The sequence below is a fragment of the Schistocerca gregaria genome, chromosome 2 (assembly GCF_023897955.1).
Source record: "Schistocerca gregaria isolate iqSchGreg1 chromosome 2, iqSchGreg1.2, whole genome shotgun sequence".
NCBI classification, from domain to species: domain Eukaryota; kingdom Metazoa; phylum Arthropoda; class Insecta; order Orthoptera; family Acrididae; genus Schistocerca; species Schistocerca gregaria.
In genome coordinates this window covers 250704213-250723233 of record NC_064921.1, presented here as the reverse complement: position 1 = coordinate 250723233, position 19021 = coordinate 250704213, and the positions used below count along the sequence as shown (strand labels likewise).

Sequence of the window (19021 nt, the reverse complement as noted above, 5' to 3'; positions counted from 1 at the left end):
TTATACCTTCCAGTATCTCCAGGCCTCTTCCATGTATACAACCTTCTTTCATGACCGAGTGTTAGCTATGATTAAATTATGCTCTGTGCAGAGTTCTACCAGGCGACTTTCCCTATCATTCCTTACCCCCACTCCATATTCACCTACTACTTTTCCTTCTCTTCCTTTTCCTACAATTGCACTGCAGTCCTCTATGACTACTAAATTTTCGTCTCACTTAACTATCCGAATAATTTATTTTATCCGATCATACATTTCCTCTATCTATCCATCATCTGTGGTGCTAGTTGGCATATAAACTTCTACTACTGTGGCAGACGTGGGTGGGCTTCGTGTCTATCTTGGCTCCAATAATGCGTTCATTAGACTGTTCTTTTCATTTACATCAGGAAATGTATAATGAACTTAACATTTGTTTGTTTCACTTTGATGAGGCTGTTTATTATGGTATTGAGCTGGATGTTCATGATTGGATATGTCTGCCTGATAATGCTTTGATGGTGGTTAGATGTTTCATTAGCTTAAATAACATGTAATATATTTATGGGGTTATTGCTTCGGCAGGTGATTCTGGGTGTGAGGTTCAGATAAGCTATTAAATGACTACACATTGGCCATCAGCTTGACTGTAGTACTCATTGCGTAGGGGAGAACACATAGAACTAGGACAGGACTTCATATTGCGTTACAGGCTTGGCATTGTGAAGGTCATCTTTAACTACTTTGAGGGCATATGTATACAAAGCAATTAGTACATATGAAGTTTTAAAACAGGTGTTTTATTAACCTCAAAATCAGAAATTACAATCATTGAAAGAAGCATTCAGTGCAAAATCACTCATAAAATTCTCCTGTTGGCCGGATAATGATGTCGTGGACCTGAAACAAATTAAACATATGAGTTAAGAAGAGAAGTAGGGAAGAAAATAATGATAGTATATGGTAAATACATTCGGTTTCCATAGCTGCAATTTTTTATTGACTTGGAGCAGGACTTCTTCCCTATCGCCAGCTTCTGCATCCCTGACAGTAGTAAAATCCTCTAACCGCCCACCGGCTCCACAGTAATGGTGATTTATAAAATAGGGAAGAAACGCTACTTGGTGAAAATGATAAAGCAGAATTATTGCAAGTTAAAGCGTGTAGCTGTTATTACCTACCAACTACTTTATGTCAGATTTTTATGTAAAGCTAATGGAAATGCTTCTAACACCCAAACAGCCTATTGCCCACCATGAAGCCCACTAGTGGGCAGCAGCGACCACGTCTGCGTCTGACTTATTCTCCGACAAATCATTGGGACAGTGATAGAGGATGACATTACAAGTTCATTCCGCTGCTGGGTGAGTATAGGCTGCAAGACGCTTATGGAGTAAACGTTAATTATACGTTATTGTAGGCTCCAGGCAGGGCCGTGGTCAGCGAGTCGCATGGCGGCTCCCTGTGCCACGTGGCTGACCACCGGCACTGGCTGGCCGTGCCACGTGGACCTGTCCGACTCAAACCAGCTACTGCGACGTCACTTCCGCTGCTAGCACGCCCAGTGGGTCCCGTTCCACGGCTCACATTTGATCACCTTACGGCACAAACCATGATAGATACAGAGAAGGACGAGATGTCAAATGTCGATCGCATCAAGACGCTCTTTTAAGTTGCGAGCGCACTGTGAGTGAGTAAAGGTGCCTACAACAACGACGTCTCCCGCCAAGTAGGAGAGGCCGCTGAGAGGTTTCGCCTTAATGAATGCAACCCACCTAACACAACTGCCATGCACTTCTTTCTTGATGGTAATTATCAGCTGCACTCTGCAGGAGCAGTGAAGACGCTCCTGCAGCCTTTTCGATGGGAAGTGTTCGATCACTCACCACACAGCCCTAATTGGCTCGTCCTGGGTATCATCCCTGTTCACATGAAACGCTGGATACGAAGACAACACTTAGGCGCAGACTACGTGCTATAGACCAGCGCAGAGAATTATCGGAAAACACCTTCTATGACGATGGTGTTGGAAATTTGGTATAACGCTCCGACAAATGTCTAAGTCGGAGCGGCGACTATGTATAGAAGTATCTGGAAAGTATAGCTAACTCTTTGAGATAAAATGTTTCTGATTGTCAGTGTTGATTCCATTTAGCGACCGATCGGAACTTACCTTCTGGACAACCCTCGTTTATGAGAAGATACAGCTCCAAGAAGATTTATGTACCTGAACTTCAGCATGTCATTAATAACTTTTCTAATATTTATGTTACAAAGAAGATCAAGTGCTTATTGTGGCTCATAGTAACGCATCACAATAGATCTACTCATATGCAACATATCATAAGTGATTAAGTTGTGAGACACTTTTTAACTTCGATTAAAATCAGCATATAATTCAATAGAAGATACACAAACCATTAGCAATGCAGCATGTTTTGGCGGACATAATGACAAGCCACGTCCAAAATTTACTCTCTAAGTTTTAATTTATTATTGTTTAATTCGCATAGTTTCACCTGTAAGTTAAAAACTATTACACCTAGCATAATTTTGAGCAGTGCAATGGAAAGAGGAGGAAAAAACTCGTAAGAAAATGACGCCATATACATATTTGCTGTAATAAGTTACAGCACAGAGGTTATGAACTGATTTTTATCACTACAACAAAACTTTGCATACATTTAACTTTAAATTTTGGACGAACTAATGCATTTAAAATCAAGTGTAAAATTTCAGTTTTGCTTAGGATTTTAGTGCACAACTAATAGCGCAATCAGACTTTGGAAATCATACATGTATGAAAGGTTGTGAATCAGCCTGTTGAATGTACAACACATTAGGTGACGTACGTTCTGGGTGTTTCCATGAAGAGGAGGATTGTGGCCTTAAAAAGGCGACGGCCGTCCCGCAGCCACTCACAGTCTGGTGTGAAGCTGAAGAGGCAAAAGTTATGCTGGTCTGGGTGGTACACCAGCTGCATACTTTTTCGGCCTTAGAGTTTTGCTTCAATGAACGCATTATTGTGGCCAAGGTAGATACGAAGCCCACACCTACTACAGTAGTACAAGTTTATATGCCACCTAGCTCTGCAGATGACGAAGATATTGATGAAATGTATGATCAAATCAAAGAAATTATTCAGATAGTGAAGGGAGACGAAAATTTAATAGTCATGGGTGACTGGAATTCGGTAGTAGGAAAAGGGAGAGAAGGAAACATAGTAGGTGAATATGGACTGGGGCAAAGAAATGAAAGAGGAAGCCGCCTGGTAGAATTTTGCACAGGGCACAACTTAATCATAGGTAACACTTGGTTCAAGAATCATAAAAGAAGGCTGGTGATACTGACAGGTATCAGATAGATTATATAATGGTAAGACAGAGATTTAGGAACCAGGTTTTAAATTGTAAGACATTTCCAGGGGCAGATGTGGACTCTGACCACAATCTATTGGTTATGACCTGTAGATTAAATAAAACTGAAGAAACTGCAAAAAAGTGGGAATTTAAGGAGATGGGATCTGGATAAACTAAAAGAACCAGAGGTTGTACAGAGTTTCAGGGAGAGCATTATGGTACAATGGACAGAAATGGGGCAAAGATATACAGTAGAAGAAGAATGGGTAGCTTTGAGGGACGCAGTAGTGAAGGCAGCAGAGGATCAAGTTGGTAAAAAGACGAGGGCTAGTAGAAATCCTTGGGTAACAGAAGAAATATTTAATTTAATTGATGAAAGGAGAAAGTATAAAAATGCAGTAAATGAAGCAGGCGAAAAGGAATACAGGGGTCTCAAAAATGAGATCGACAGGAAGTGCAAAGTGGCTAAGCAGGGATGGCTAGAGAACAAATGTAAGGATGTAGAAGCTTATCTCACTAGTGGTGAGATAGATACTGCCTACAGTAAAATTAAAGAGACCTTTGGAGATAAGAGAACCACTTGTATGAACATCAAGAGCTCAGATGGAAACCCAGTTCTAAGCAAAGGAGGGAAAGCAGAAAGGTGGAAGGAATATATAGAGGGTCTATACAAGGGCGATGTACTTGAGGACAGTATTATGGAAATGGAAGAGGATGTAGATGAAGATGAAATGGGAGATACAATACTGCGTGAAGAGTTTAACAGAGCACTGAAATACCTGAGTCGAAACAAGGCCCCTGGAGTAGACAACATTCCATTAGAACTACTGACGGCTTTGGGAGAGCCAGTCCTGACAAAACTCTACCATCTGGTGAGCAAGATGTATGAGACAGGCGAAATACCCTCAGACTTCAAGAAGAATATAATAATTCCAATCCCAAAGAAAGCAGGTCTTGACAGATGTGAAAATTACCGAACTATTAGTTTAATAAGTCACAGCTGCAAAATACTAACGCGAATTCTTTACAGACGAATGGAAAAACTAGTAGAATCCGACCTCGGGGAAGATCAGTTTGGATTCCGTAGAAATGTTGGAACACGTGAGGCAATACTGACCCTACGACTTATCCTAGAAGCTAGATTATGAAGGGCAAACCTACATTTCTAGCATTTTAAGACTTAGAGAAAGCTTTTGACAATGTTGACTGGAGTACTCTCTTTCAAATTCTGAAGGTGGCAGGGGTAAAATACAGGGAGCGAAAAGCTATTTACAAAATGTACAGAAACCAGATGGCAGTTGTAAGAGTCGAGGGACATGAAAGGGAAGCAGTGGTTGGGAAGGGAGTGAGACAGGGTTGTAGCCTCTCCCCGATGTTATTCAATCTGTATATTGAGCAAGCAGTGAAGGAAACAAAACAAAAATTCGGAGTAGGTATTAAAATCCATGGAGAAGAAATAAAAACTTCGAGGTTCGCCGATGACATTGTAATTCTATCAGAGACAGCAAACGACCTGGCAGAGCAGTTGAACGGAATGAATAGTGTCTTGAAAGGAGGATATAAGATGAACATTAACAAAATCAAAACGAGGATAATGGAATGTAGTCGAATTAAGTCTGGTGATGTTGAGGGTATTGGATTAGGAAATGAGACACTTAAAGTAGTAAAGGAGTTTTGCTATTAGGGGAGCAAAATAACTGATGATGGTCGAAGTAGAGAGGATATAAAATGTAGACTGGCAATGGCAAGGAAAGCGTTTCTAAAGAAGATAAATTTGTTAACATCGAGTATAGATTTAAGTGTCAGGAAGACATTTCTGAATGTATTTGTATGAAGTGTAGCCATGTATGGAAGTGAAACATGGACGATAAATAGTTTGGACAAGAAGAGAATAGAAGCTTTTGAAATGTGGTGCCACAGAAGAATGCTGAAGATTAAATGGGTAGATCATATAACTAATGAGGAAGTATAGAATAGGATTGGGGAGGAGAGAAGTTTGGGGCACAACTTGACCAGAAGAAGGGATCGGTTGGTAGGACATGTTCTGAGGCATCAAGGGATCACCAATTTAGTATTGGAGGGCAGCTTGGAGGGTAAAAATCGTAGAGGGAGACCAAGAGATGACTACACTACGCAGATTCAGAAGGATGTAGGTTGCAGTGGGTACTGGGAGATGAAGAGGCTTGCACAGGATAGAGTAGCATGGAAAGCTGCATCAAATCAGTCTCAGGACTGAAGACCACAACAACAGCCAGGACTCTGATTTATTTCTGCCAGCAGTTCAGCAAATCTTTTATTTTTGCGTCTGAAGTTGATTTGGACTGTGAATTTGTGTACAGAGACTGAATTAATTTCAGTTTGCCGAGGCAGAAACATTGCACGAGACGCCTCGAATTCATTTTAAGTTTCTCGTAATTGTAATTCCTAGATATTTACTAGAACTGACAGTCTTTAAATATTTGTGATTTATCGTGTAACCGAAATTTAATTGATTTCTTTTCGCACTCATGTGAATGATCTCACATTTTACCTTATTCCGAGGCTGCCACTTTTTGCGTCATATAGATAAGCGTCAAAGTCATTTTGCAATTGGTTTTGATCTACTGATAACTTGTGTAGACAATAAATCACTGCATCATCTGCAAAAAAAATGCAAGCGGACTACTCTGATTGTCTCCTAAGTCATTTATGTAGATAAGGAACAGCGGACAGTCTGCAACACCTTCTTGGGGAACGCCAGGTATCACTTCTGTTTCACTCGACAATTTTCCGTCATTAGACGTACTTTAACTTTTGTGACAGGAAATCACGAATGCAGTTGCATAAATGAGTCGATACTCATTAGGCAAGGAATTTGGTTAGTGTTTTTTTGTGAGGAACCGTGCCAAAAGCATTCGGAGAATCTAGAAATACTGAGTTTATATGAGCTCCCCTATCGGTAGGATCCAATACTTCGTACGAAGAAATAGCTATTTGCGTTACACAAGAGCGTTTTTTTCTGAATCTGTGAACTACCTTCAGTATCAATAAAATTCAACAACAGCCGTGTACTTTAAGAATTTATTTTATTTTATGCTCAAGGCTACCAGTTTCGGCCCTTCATTATGCCATCTTTAGGCTCCATACGCTTCTGTCCAAATAAACGAACATGTCGTATAGTGCCATAAATCACTGGATATCGTGAATTCAATAGTGACACAATTGCTTCACCCGAAGACCTGACAGCAACTTCAAGGTAATTCGTAATGTTGGAGCAAAATATATGTTCCAAAACTCTACTTTAAATCAATGTTAATGTCAGTGGATTACTGCAAATTCCTTTCTTGAGTATTAATAAGGCTCAGGAAAATTTAGAGTCTTTTCGTACGTATCTTTCGTCGAGCGAGCGGTTGTATATTCTTTCTACGTAAGGAGTTGTTACACTGAAGTGATGAAAGTCAAGGGATACGCTCTAGTATCGTGTCGGACATCCTTTAGGCCCGCGTACTGCAGCAACTAGACATGGCATGGACACTTCTATTTATTCGAAGTCCCGTGCAGAAATACAATGTCAAGATGCCTCTATAGCCGCCCATAATTGCGAATGTGTAGGCGGTGCAGGATTGTGTGCACGAACTGACCTCTCATTATGTCCCGTAAACGTTCTATGGGTTCATGTCGAGCGATCTGGTAGGTCACATCATTCGTTCGTATTGCCCAGAAAGTTCTTCAAACTAATCGCGAACAATAGCGGCCCAGTGAAATGGTGCAAGGTAACCCATAAAAAAAATCAGTCGTTTTTTGGAGACATGAAGTCCGCGAATGGCTGCAAATTGTCTCCAAGTACGTGAACGTAATCATTTACAGTCAGTGATCGGTTCAATTGGACCAGGGAACCTAGTGCATTCCATATAAACACAGCCCAAACCGTAATGAGGCTACCGTCTAAGCTCGCACTGTGCCTTGTTGACTTCACAGTCAAACCCTACTATCAGCTGCTACAGACGGAAATCAGCCCTGATCTAACCAGGTAATGGTTTTCAAGTCGTCTACGTACAACTAAATGGCCACGAGCCCAAGAGAGGCGATTAGCTGTTAGCAAAGGTACTCGTGCCGGTCGTCTGCTGTCATTGCCCATTAACGCCAACTCTTATGTTACTCGTACGTCCCACATTGATTTCTACGGTTACTTCAGGCACTGTTCACAGAATGAAATTTTCACTCTGCAGCGGAGTGTGCGCTGATATGTTGTTTGTCTGTTAGCACTGACTACGCTACGTAGCTGCTCCGTCGGCCACCACGTTGTCCATGGTGAGAGGTAATGCATGAAATGTGGTATTCTCAGCACACTCATGATACTGTAGATCACGGAATACTGAATTCACCAACGTTTTCCGAAATTGAATGTCCAATGCGTCTAGCTCCAACTACCATGCCGTGCAAAACGTCTGTTAATTATGGTCGTGCGTCCATAATGACGCCAGCAATGTTTCTACTTGAATCACCTGAGTGCAAACGACAACTCCTCCATTGCACTGATATTTTATACCTACATCTACACTACGTCTACATCTACATCTACATTTACATTTATACTCCGCAAGACACCCAACGGTATGTGGCGGAGGGCACTTTACGTGCCACTGTCATTACCTCCCTTTCCTGTTCCAGACGCGTATGGTTCGCTGGAAGAACGACTGCCGCAACGCCTCCGTGCGCTCTCTAATTTTACATTCGTGATCGCCTCGGGAGGTATAAGTAGGGGGAAGCAATATGTTCGATACCTTATCCAGAAACGCATCCTCTCGAAACCTGGACAGCAAGCTACACCGCGATGCACAGGGCCTCTCTTGAAGAGTCTGCCACTTGAGTTTGCTAAACTTCTCCGTAACGCTATCACGCTTACCAAGTAACCCTGTGACGAAACGCGCCACTCTTATTTGGATCTTCTCTATCTCCTCCGACAACCCGACCTGGTACGGATGACACACTGATGAGCAATACTCAAGTATAGGTCGAACGAGTGTTTTGTAAGCCACCTCCTTTGTTGATGGACTACATTTTCTAAGGACTCTCCCAATGAATCTCAACCTGGCACCCGCCTTACGAACAATTAATTTTATATGATCATTCCACTTCATATCGTTCCGAACGCATACTCCCAGATATTTTACAGAAGTAACTGCTACCCGTGTTTGTTCCGCTATCATATAATCATACAATAAAGGATCCTTCTTTCTATGTACTCGCAATACATTACATTTGTCTATGTTAAGGGTCAGTTGCCACTCCCTGCACCAAGTGCCTATCCGCTGCAGATCTTCCTGCATTTCGCTGCATTTTTCTATTGCTGCAACTTCTCTGTATACTACAGCATACCTTGTGAACGCGATACTACCGCCATGAGCTTTTAGCTGTCCCATGCTTATTCACCTCAGTTTATATCAGGATACTCTTAAAGGAACTTAACTGGTATGCTATCTCAACCGGAAGACTTGACTTTGTTAAATGCTATAGGTTTATCTACTACCAAATTACTCACATTGGCAGTGGTTCATAGTGAGGAAGTAACGAAAAACACTGGACACGATGGCATAGTACCTTAACATGTGTGAAACAGGAGTAAATGAATGACTGCCTTGAAAGGAAAACTTTCATTGCGAAACGAATACAGGGGTAGGCCTAAGCGTGATGATAGACTGATAAACCATTCGGAATATATCAAATGTATGAAAAAGTGAGGTTTTTGGTGATTGATAAATGGTTTGACCTTTCTTAAATTTAACTCAGTTTTATTCGTATTTCACAGAAGAATTGGATCACACATTTTACTGTTCTAGCAGAATTACATTTTACGAGCAGTATACTGGCGGAAGAGAACTACTTTTGCGATTTTATTCGGAATTGCAGTGTTCTACCTTTGAGGTATGGTATGTCGACAGCACTTACGACAGAAAGTGCCATTGCAATTCATGCAAATTTGTTGGAAATATTTCTAAGTCCATGTATATTACAACTCAAATCTCTTATAGGCAGCAGAATGAAGTTATTGTACATAAAGTCCCACGAAAAACTCCGAAAGCATTCACTACTACGCTAACTGACGAGGTATTGCTGTTTTTAACTGATCACTGAGTTATAAAAGCATACTCCCCCCTTGAATTCCGGAAAGAGGTTTAAAACGTGTGTGTGTGAACTTCCCTTGTCGTCACTTGTCTTGTTACCACAAATAGTTGTGTTGGAATGTGTTGAGGCAGCCAAACTATAATATCTCATTATGAACTTCCTGAATAGGATAACTAATGTAACGTGCACCAAAGCAAACTTTGACGCTATTCCCGCTACATCAACCTGTCGAGTTTAAAACTTTCTTTCGTTTAAACATCATCGCTACTCCACTTGTATAGTTGTTTGTTGAGATCAACAAAATTTTACATTGGAGTAGGAGGTAGACATTCATCTTTTGTTTGAAAGAGTTCAAAAAATGGAACAAAATACAGCCCGTTGCAACAGTTAAAACAGTCACGCGATTCCTTTCTCTTTCTTTCATTGTTGATCAACGCAAATCTGTATGAAACAAAACAACAAATTCGAAGCACACTATTTACACTTGTGTTGGCTCACTTGGTAAGAAACGAGTAGTCCCAACAAGAAGCTGAAAATAAGAATCAAGCGTCTACATACAGGGGAAAGTTACGTCTTAGGCAACTATTGCTCCACACAGTTCTAACAAAATCTCATGATGATTCCTTTCCATACATTTTTGTCCCATCCCAATTTTAGTGACTTCAGATTCATTCGATTCTTCTTCTTCTTTTTCTCCTTCTTCTTCATTCATGACTTTACCTTATTCCACCACACAAATCTGTTACCAGGGCACGCATCCATACCCCTATTACAACAGCAATGGATAACCAGCAGAATGTGTTCTCCCTTCTCACAGTGTTATCAATTAAACACTGCCGATTTCCCTTGGCGGACACTGAAATTCGTTTACTGCTTGGGTAAATATTTTTGAACGTGTGGACGATTACTGTCTCCTTAAGTACTTGTTTTATAAGTAATCTTTAAACTACTCATATCTGCACTATTAATAAAATTTAAATGGAAATTTTCGAAAATCTCTAGAATAAGGTAACTTGCAGTAGCAGAAAAACTCACTTGAACCCTGGGGTGCTGGGAAAGCATATAGACTACGGCTTTTGCTATATCTTCCGCTTCCAAGTAGGGCATTGACTTGAAGGTCTGTGCCCACCTTTCAGACTGGTTCATCGCATTGGTTAACACGACCCCCGGAGAAATTTGCTGCAAAGAGAGGAATTAAATGTTAGTTTTCCATATATGTACAGCGATAGATGATGTTTGTAATTCTCTTTCAGATACGAAGGAATTTTGTTATGTATTGTTACAAATATTGCAATTTACCAGTAAATGGTATCTTTGATTTTTTTAAATTTCGTGTCAACCTAATTCGGTCACAGTATGTTTCGTTGTTATACATCTCATTGGAAATGTACCTTCTTACTAAACATACCTCTAGTTGAACTGAAATCTTTTCTTCTAAGCCAGAGTAACACTTACACTTAGTAATGTTGACAAAATTATGTCTGAGACTGAGACTCGAAGTCGCCTTACACATGGGATGGTCAAACAGAGTCTCTATATAGCACACAGTTTTGTTATATATTTACTTGTCTCCTTCTATAAAAATATATTTGTCCCTGAAACTTCCTGGCAGATATTTGTCCCTGTTCAAATTTAACGTAGTCTGAAAAACTTACAAGTACCAATATTGTGTTACTGTGTTTATTTTACATCCGATGTGTTATTTAACTATAGATTAAGACAGATATTTTGAGACTATATGCTTATGTGGATTGCGACCTTAATTTATAGGTTATGAACTCTTGATTAAAACCATGTGCCGGAATAAACTCATAATGAAAAGAACCAATATCAAAGTTAGCATTAAAAAACAATCGACTGAAACAAGGGAAAGGGAGATGAAGTAGTCACGGAAGCATAGAGTCATAGAACCAAAGGATAAGTCCGGTTTAAATGTTCCTGCACAACAGACGAGATATTGAATTTACCTATCAGAAGAAGAAAATATAAAATTGTGGCAAATAAAAAATAAGCGTGACCGAAAGAGGAATATGGCATAGCAGGAATGGCAGGAGGAGAAATGCAAAGTTGTAGTAGCATGCATATGGGGAATGTAGACTCCCCCTGTTGGAAAATTAAAGAGACCTTTGGAGAAGAGAGAAGTAGCTGTAGGAATATCGAGAATTCAGATGGCAAAACAGTACTAAGCAAAAAGAAAGCGGTAACTGACATTAGCAAGTATTACCGAACCATCAGTCGTGGTTGCAAAACATGGGCCCAAATTATTTACGGGAGAATCAAAAACCTGCTAGGCGCCAACCTCGTGGAAGGTCATTTTGAGTTCCGGAAAGGTGGAGGAATACGCGTGGCAGTACTGACATTACGACATATCCTAGGTGATAGCCTGACGAAAGACAAGTCCACTCACATAGTATTCGTAGAATTAGACAAATAATTTGAAAATATTTACTGTAATAGTGCACTTCAAACTCTGAGACTAGTAGGGGTGAAATACAAGGAGCAAAAGTTTATTTACAACTTGCGCAGAAGCCAGACTGCAATTGAGTCGAAGGACAGAAGCAGAAGTTGAAAAGCGTCTGTGAAAGAGATGAAGTCAATCTTCAGGATGAAGAAATAAATACTTTTACGTTTGCTGATGACATCGTTATTCTGTCAGAAACGGCAGAAGTGTTGGAAGAGCAGTTAACGGAATGGATAGTATTTTCAAAAAACAAAATGAAAACAAGCACAATATAATGTCGAATTACATCAGGCGAGGCTGAGGGAATTGGATAAAAAATGAGACACTGAAAGCAGTAGATGACTTTTATTATTTGGGCACCATTCGAATTCAAATCGTTCCGCACGCATACTCCCAGGTATTTTACAGAAGTAACTGCTACCAGTGCTTGTTCCGCTATCATATAATCGTACAGTAAAGGATCCTTCTTTCTATGTACTCGAAATACATTACATTTGTCTATGTTAAGGGTCAGTTGCCACTCCCTGCACCAAGTGCCTATCCGCGGCCGCCGACCGTGGTGGCCAAGCGGTTCTAGGCGCGTCAGTCGGGAACCGCGCGGTTGCTAAGGTCGCTGGTTCGAATCCTGCCTCGGGCATGAATGTGTGTGATGTCCTTAGGTTAGTGAGGTTTAACTAGTTCTAAGTTCTAGGGGACTGATAACCACAGATGTTAAGTCCCATAGTGCTCAGAGCCATTTGAACCAAAATGACTGAGGATGGACGTAGTAGAGAGAATACAAAATGTGGACTGGCAATAGCAAGGAAGGCCAGAAACCTGTTAATGTATTGCAAAGAGAGAACAGACGCTTTTAAAAAATTAAAGATCAGATGTATGGATCAAATAACTAAGAAGAAGTTAACGAATCGATCGAATTGGGGAAAAATGAGATGCATGGCATAGATTGACTACAAGAACAGAGTGGTTGATCACAAACATCCTGAAACACATTATGAAGAAAAGTGTGTGTTGGTAAAAATTGCAGAGAGAGAACAAAGTTTGGCTTCAACAATCGTCCTCAAATGGATGTCGGCTACAGTAGTTATTCAGAGAAGTGCTCAGGATAACTTAGCGTGGATCACTGCATAGTACCAGTCTTCAGACTGAAAACCACAGTAACAACAAATTAATCAAAAATTTCTACATACGTATATCTCATTGAAAAAGCGAGAAATGTTGTCTTACCCCAACACGAATGTTGCTCTTTTTGGCGACGAGGTCCCTCCTGAGTCCTTCAGCCATGACCCTCACGGCTGATTTGTTGGCTGAGTGCATCCCGAGGCCGTCACTCAGCGTTGGCATATGGGCCGAAATGCTGGAAAAGAAAGTCATTTATACAGAGTCGCCGAAGCTCAGGTTGCCCCGTATCAAGTTCCCATTCTACAAACTACTGTGAAATTCATGGCAGAGCAAAGGCGGACGGCAAGATTGACTTCCAGTCTGCCTCTACACGAGCTGTAATTAATCTAGCCTTGTCTTCGCAGTCCCTAAAAGAACGGTACGTTGGGGGTCTAGTGTATTTTTAGACTCCTCAACATTGGCTCTTGAAATTTTGTAGCAAGGCTTTGCGGGATAGTCTGCATCTGTCTTCATGTGCCAGACAATTTGGCTGTTTCATCGACCTACCAAAAAACCGCAGTCTGTCACCTGCATTATCTGGTACTGAGCCTATTCGATCATTCCTTTTCACATCGCGACAGATTGCGTCGTCAAAGTACTTGAATGAATTGAGTGTTCCCGGCTGTGACTCATAGTTGTAGTACTCATAGGATACTTTGTTTTTGCGTTTTTTAAAGTGCACAGTTTTATATCTTTGACTATTTAAAACAAGTAACCAATAACGGGATCCCTTTGAAACTTTTTCAGTATTTTTTGGGACATACCTGTAGTTTCTTTTCAGGTAGTACTTTATTGCAGATAACTTCAGCATCTGCAGAAAGTATGAGTTTATGATAATTTCTACCAGACCAGCAATAAGTATGAGTTTATGATAATTTCTACCAGACCAGCAATAAATAACACGAATAGCAAGGATCCTAATACAGTTCTCTGGAAAGACCAGAAGTTATTATAATCTGTCGATGACTCTTTACCCAACATGTTGGAACCTCCTTACTAAAAACTTGTTAATCCACTCACAAATCTCTTTCGATACTCTACATTATCGACCTTTCATTAATAAGCGTTGGTGTGATGCAAAGGGAAATACTTTCCCGAAGGCAATGAAAGTAGCATTAGACTCGTTACCTCGATCCATGGTTGCCGTGACGTCATGTGACAAAAACGCTAGCTGGGTTCTCAGACCGATGCTGACTAGACCGGAGGAAGTCATTCTGTTCTAGATACCTCACAACGTTTGATCTCCGAACTGTAATGTATCCTCTCCCTCCAGTGCGAATTTTTGTGCTACTAAATTTAAATAAGAAAGTACAATGTTAACGAAGGAAAGACCAATCACATTGCCAAAAAGAAAAGAAAACGAACAGTTATAAAAATTGGATGAAGGCATTGAGCCTTACACTGGCTTCTAGGTATAAAATGGATTTTCAGGAGCTTGTTTCTTTACTCACGCGGGTTTTGCTAAAAGCCGCGAAGTCGCCGCTGGTAACAGAAGACTGTTCCAGTGTTGTCAATACAAAGAACTAGCCAATACAGTAATAATAATACTATGATAATAATTACAATTAGACGTCGTTTAAAGTATAGAGTGCAGGTTCATACTTAAAAATGTCGAAATATCATTTCGTCACCAAACTGACTACCGTAACTAATTTAAATGGGCAAAAAGTATACGAAATACATCATTTTACAGGAATGACAGGGAAGTGCATTCAACTACCCAAATAAAGTTATAAAAGACCTAAAACAGAAATCATGATACCAGAATGATGAAACATTCTAACAGTGAGGCTTGAAGAAGAAGAAGAAGAAGAACGAGAAAAAGAAGAAAGACAGTAGTTTGTTCATTTAAAAAGAAAAAAAAAAAAAGATCGAAAGCTTCACAGATAATTATGACGTTGAAGTAAAGTTCATATTCTAAAATACAACCTTCTAACTAATATCGTAGGAACACAATGAATATGGTAAATATATTCTCAGATTCTATAACACATGGATGTCACTGACACTGGACGCTAGTTTTGTGTATCACCTCTTCTTTGACCCAGTCACTGGTCAAAGTTAGTTGTTCGAGAGATTTGCTGTGGGGTAATGGTTAAAATAGCGGCTGATCCAAACGCAAAATATGTAGGTAAACTGATCGCTTCGGTTCTGGGCATTGTCTGTTTTGTCCATCTGTGGCTGCACTGAGAATTTTTCTTTCACATACAACTTGAAACGCTATATCTACGGTCAGTAACCGCTCCTGGATATCTGATGATCGATAAATTCCGAAACGCGTTCCTTGCCTGATGTCTTTTATCATTGCGACACAGACAGTCTGAATGGAGAACCAGTAACGGCCGTCTCCCTGTTACATGACTTTAGGTGACATTTATATTACTGAAATTAAACATTATCGAACTCTTGGAATACTTGAGACGATATCCTGCCAGCATCAATGTTGATAACAGGAAAAAATAGTCGAGATTCTGGATTCACGGAATTGATGGACTGTCTATACACATAATTAAGATTGTACGTGACTCTAAGTGTGCGAGACCTTCTCGCACTTGGCCAGTAGTCTAATAGCGGGATGACACTTTTGGACACACGCATTACTGTAGTGAAACTTTGACCGGCTTCTAACCGTCCAGCTGTTCGTTCACGATCGAAATAACTCAAAGCGATGTCTTGCAGAGGTCTTGCCGTACCACGGAAGTCACACTAATAGTTTCCACAAAAAGCTTCGTCACACACCGTACTACATGAACTGTCGAATGCATTCACAGCGTTTGCACACAGGATTCGCTGCAGTTAACACGTCCACATTTCCTCTTACTACTATTGGTCGGTTGTTCCGTAGCAACCGACAGTTGTTTCTTAGCAAACGAATTGTTCCTTAGCTATTGTCAGTGTATTTTTACTTCCTGGAAACGAAGAATAAATCCATGAAGTGACAGCAGATCCACTCGGCCTAAAATGTTGTTCGAGCGATCGGCACACTGAGATGTGGTAACCAATTTTTATAATGTAATCGTCGTCATTCACGAAGATATTGTGGAATCGCTATATCATCGACAGTCAGTGATATACTGAGACACTTACGAACCTTGGAGGTCCATCACGAGGAAAGGGCGTACGAACTGCTCCAAATTAATCTTTATACTTCACGAATGCGGATGACCTCGACAAAAAATTCTGGCGTTTAGGAAAACTCACTACTCTGATATCCCCCATTCACTGTACAGCCCATATCTTGCGCCTCCGAACTCTACATTTTTGACGCACCGCAAAACGGCATTGGGCGTTAGTCGTTCCTCAAGGAGGACTCGAGGGTGGAAAACTCTGAACATGGTAAACGGCATTCCCACTACATTTGTCATTTGGACAAACTACACCTCTATAAAATATAAAAGGCAACGTCCCGACTCGACTGACGGACGCACTCACTCAGTGATTCGTAATTGCCACAGCCCAAACTACTAAGGATGGAATGTTGAAATTTGCCGAGGGTGTTAATTTCCTATTCTTGACGTCGTTTAAGAAGGGATTTTCGGAAATTTCACCCCTAAGGGGGTGAAAGTTTTTTAAAATATGTCGCTATTAAGGCAATTTTGAGGCTAGGCCTTTTCTCGGTGTGAAACAAGGAAGTATATGTTCCAGCATTTTTAGAAATTTTTCCCTTATGCGAGTGAATTCGTGGTTCGAGGTATTTTCAGAAAATGAATCATTATCAAAGAACTACTACAGTATTTTTAAAGCTACATTTCTTGCAAGTAAAGGAAACATGTTTCAGTGTCGTTTTGGAAAGTCAATCCCTAATGGGTTGAAATTAGGGATAAGACGTTTAACGAAAATATTTCAGTATGAGAACATTTTTAAAGTTAAATCTATGAAGATTTGAATTTGGCTTCTCAGCTGGAAATAAAAAGAAGCGTTTCACTGTTTTTGGAAATTCAACCCATAAAGGGTCGAAATAGAGGATGAAAGTTTTTATGGGAATATTACACAGTGCTATCATTTTTGAATTAAATCTATTAAAATCTCTATTTGACATCTCTAGGGGACTGATGACCTGAGATGTTGAGTCCCATTGTGCTCAGAGCCATTTGAGCCAACTTCTCTGTTAGAAACAAAAACATACGCATTTCACTGGTTTTGGAAACCACTAGGTGGATGAAATAGGGGGTGTAACGTTTAATGCAAATAGTTCACTGTGAACGCATTTTTAAAGTTAAATATTTGAAAATTTATGTTCGACTTCTCAGTCCAGCTGCCACAATCGCTTTTTCGCCGGAAGCCCATTCGGAAAAGACCATGCTTCTATGGCCTTAATCAGCGCGAAAAGTTTAGAAGGTTTTGGAGTTCGAGGTAACATAAAAATTGAATTAAAGAGGAAAAATATCCGTCTATGCAGACCACACAGCCTACGCAAGCGAAGCAGTGGGCGATAAACTAGTTATTTAACAAAATAATTACGAACGCTTCCTCATTGTTCTTTCAGCAGCTCTCTTACATGGCCGACCTTTACTAGATCGTTCCCATTTACTGTTCTCCAGGTAAATTTTTGTCAATTGTGGTTTAATACTGTAAGTAGGCTGTTTAAGTTTTTTTATTGGTAACGCCGCCGCCATGTAGCGCTCTGTATGAAAATCACTGGCTGTACCGTGTGCAGTCGGTGGCTGGTTGGCATTGTTGTAATACTCGCCATTGTAGTGTTGGGCAACAGCGCGTAGCGTTGCGCAGTTGGAGGTGAGCCGCCAGCAGTGGTGGATGTGGGGAGAGAGATGGCGGAGTTTTGTAATTTGTAAGACTGGATGTCATGAACTATCATATATATTTTGACTATTAAGGTAAATACACTGTTTGTTCTCTATTAAAATCTTTCATTTGCTAACTATACCTATTAGTAGTTAGTGCCTTCCGTAGTTTGAATCTTTTATTTAGCTGGCAGTAGTGGTGCTCGCTGTATTGCAGTAGTTCGAGTAACGAAGATTTTTTGTGAGGTAATTGATTTGTGAAAGGTATAGGTTAATGTTAGTCAGGGCCATTCTTTTGTAGGGATTATTGAAAGTCAGATTGCGTTGTGCTAAAAATATTGTGTGTCAGTTTTAGCACAGTCGTGTATAAATTGTTCACAGGGGACGTTTCATATGGCGACCCTGCCAGGATACCTCACTGGAATCTTCTGATTTTTTCCTTGTAGTTTGTGTAATTAGTGTAGATTTTGTTTATTGCTAGCACGTAATTGTAGAGAGAATTTCCTCTGTAGTTGCAGTCTTTCATTGTTGTACAGTAAAATAGTTGTGGCATGCATGTAGTTTTGCACGAAGTATTTCGCAGCTGCGCTTGCAATTAACTAGATATTATTTTCAGTGCTATGTTAATGTGTTCTCTTATTTTTGCTCTTCAAATTGTGCTTTTATGTGTTATCGTGTGAAATATTGTGACAATAATGGCGTGTGAAAAACGTAACACTAGGCACCAAAGTAAACTGAGAAATAATAGTGACGACGAGCGTCGCTTATCAGCACCACTGTGTAGTGAATTAACAGACATTCGAAGTAGTAATTTGGTAATTGTGCATAGGGAAATGGAGCGGGCGTCAAATAATGGTGTAGACAGTGAAACAGGTAGTGAACAGGGAAGCATTATCGATCTATCGGTCGGCAACAGCTCGCCTCAGGAATCGGGAATGACAGGACACAACCTTGCAAATACTGTACATTCAGGCTTTGCGTCCTCACCGTTTTCTCACATAAGTCAAGACACATTTTTTGCCTATCAAAATGTAAATGTTGCTGTTGAAAATGCACTGCCAAAAAGCATAGAAAAACAGATTCTAGACACTAATACATTATTATTGCAATTAATGCAACAAAAGGAACAAAATCAGGAACAAATGGGACAAAAGCTTTTGAAAAGTTAGACACAATGGAACAAAATCAGAGACAAACACAGCAAAAGTTAGACGCAA

The 19021-nt window shown here is 40.2% G+C and overlaps 1 protein-coding gene across 4 annotated transcripts in view; it reads right to left on the bottom strand.

Moving 5' to 3' along the window:
• Positions 1–758: 758 nt before the first annotated feature.
• LOC126336121 (dehydrogenase/reductase SDR family member 11-like) overlaps positions 759–19021 on the bottom strand; it is a 97913-nt gene continuing 79650 nt past the window's right edge. For all 4 annotated transcript variants that reach the window (XM_049999606.1, XM_049999604.1, XM_049999603.1 and 1 more), the window contains exons 4-6: positions 13129–13258; positions 10479–10622; positions 759–879 (exon numbers count right to left, since the gene is read on the bottom strand). In XM_049999606.1, coding sequence (XP_049855563.1) covers positions 835–879; positions 10479–10622; positions 13129–13258 — 319 coding nt within the window. In that variant the 3' untranslated portion in view covers positions 759–834. The remainder of the gene's footprint in view (positions 880–10478; positions 10623–13128; positions 13259–19021) is intronic.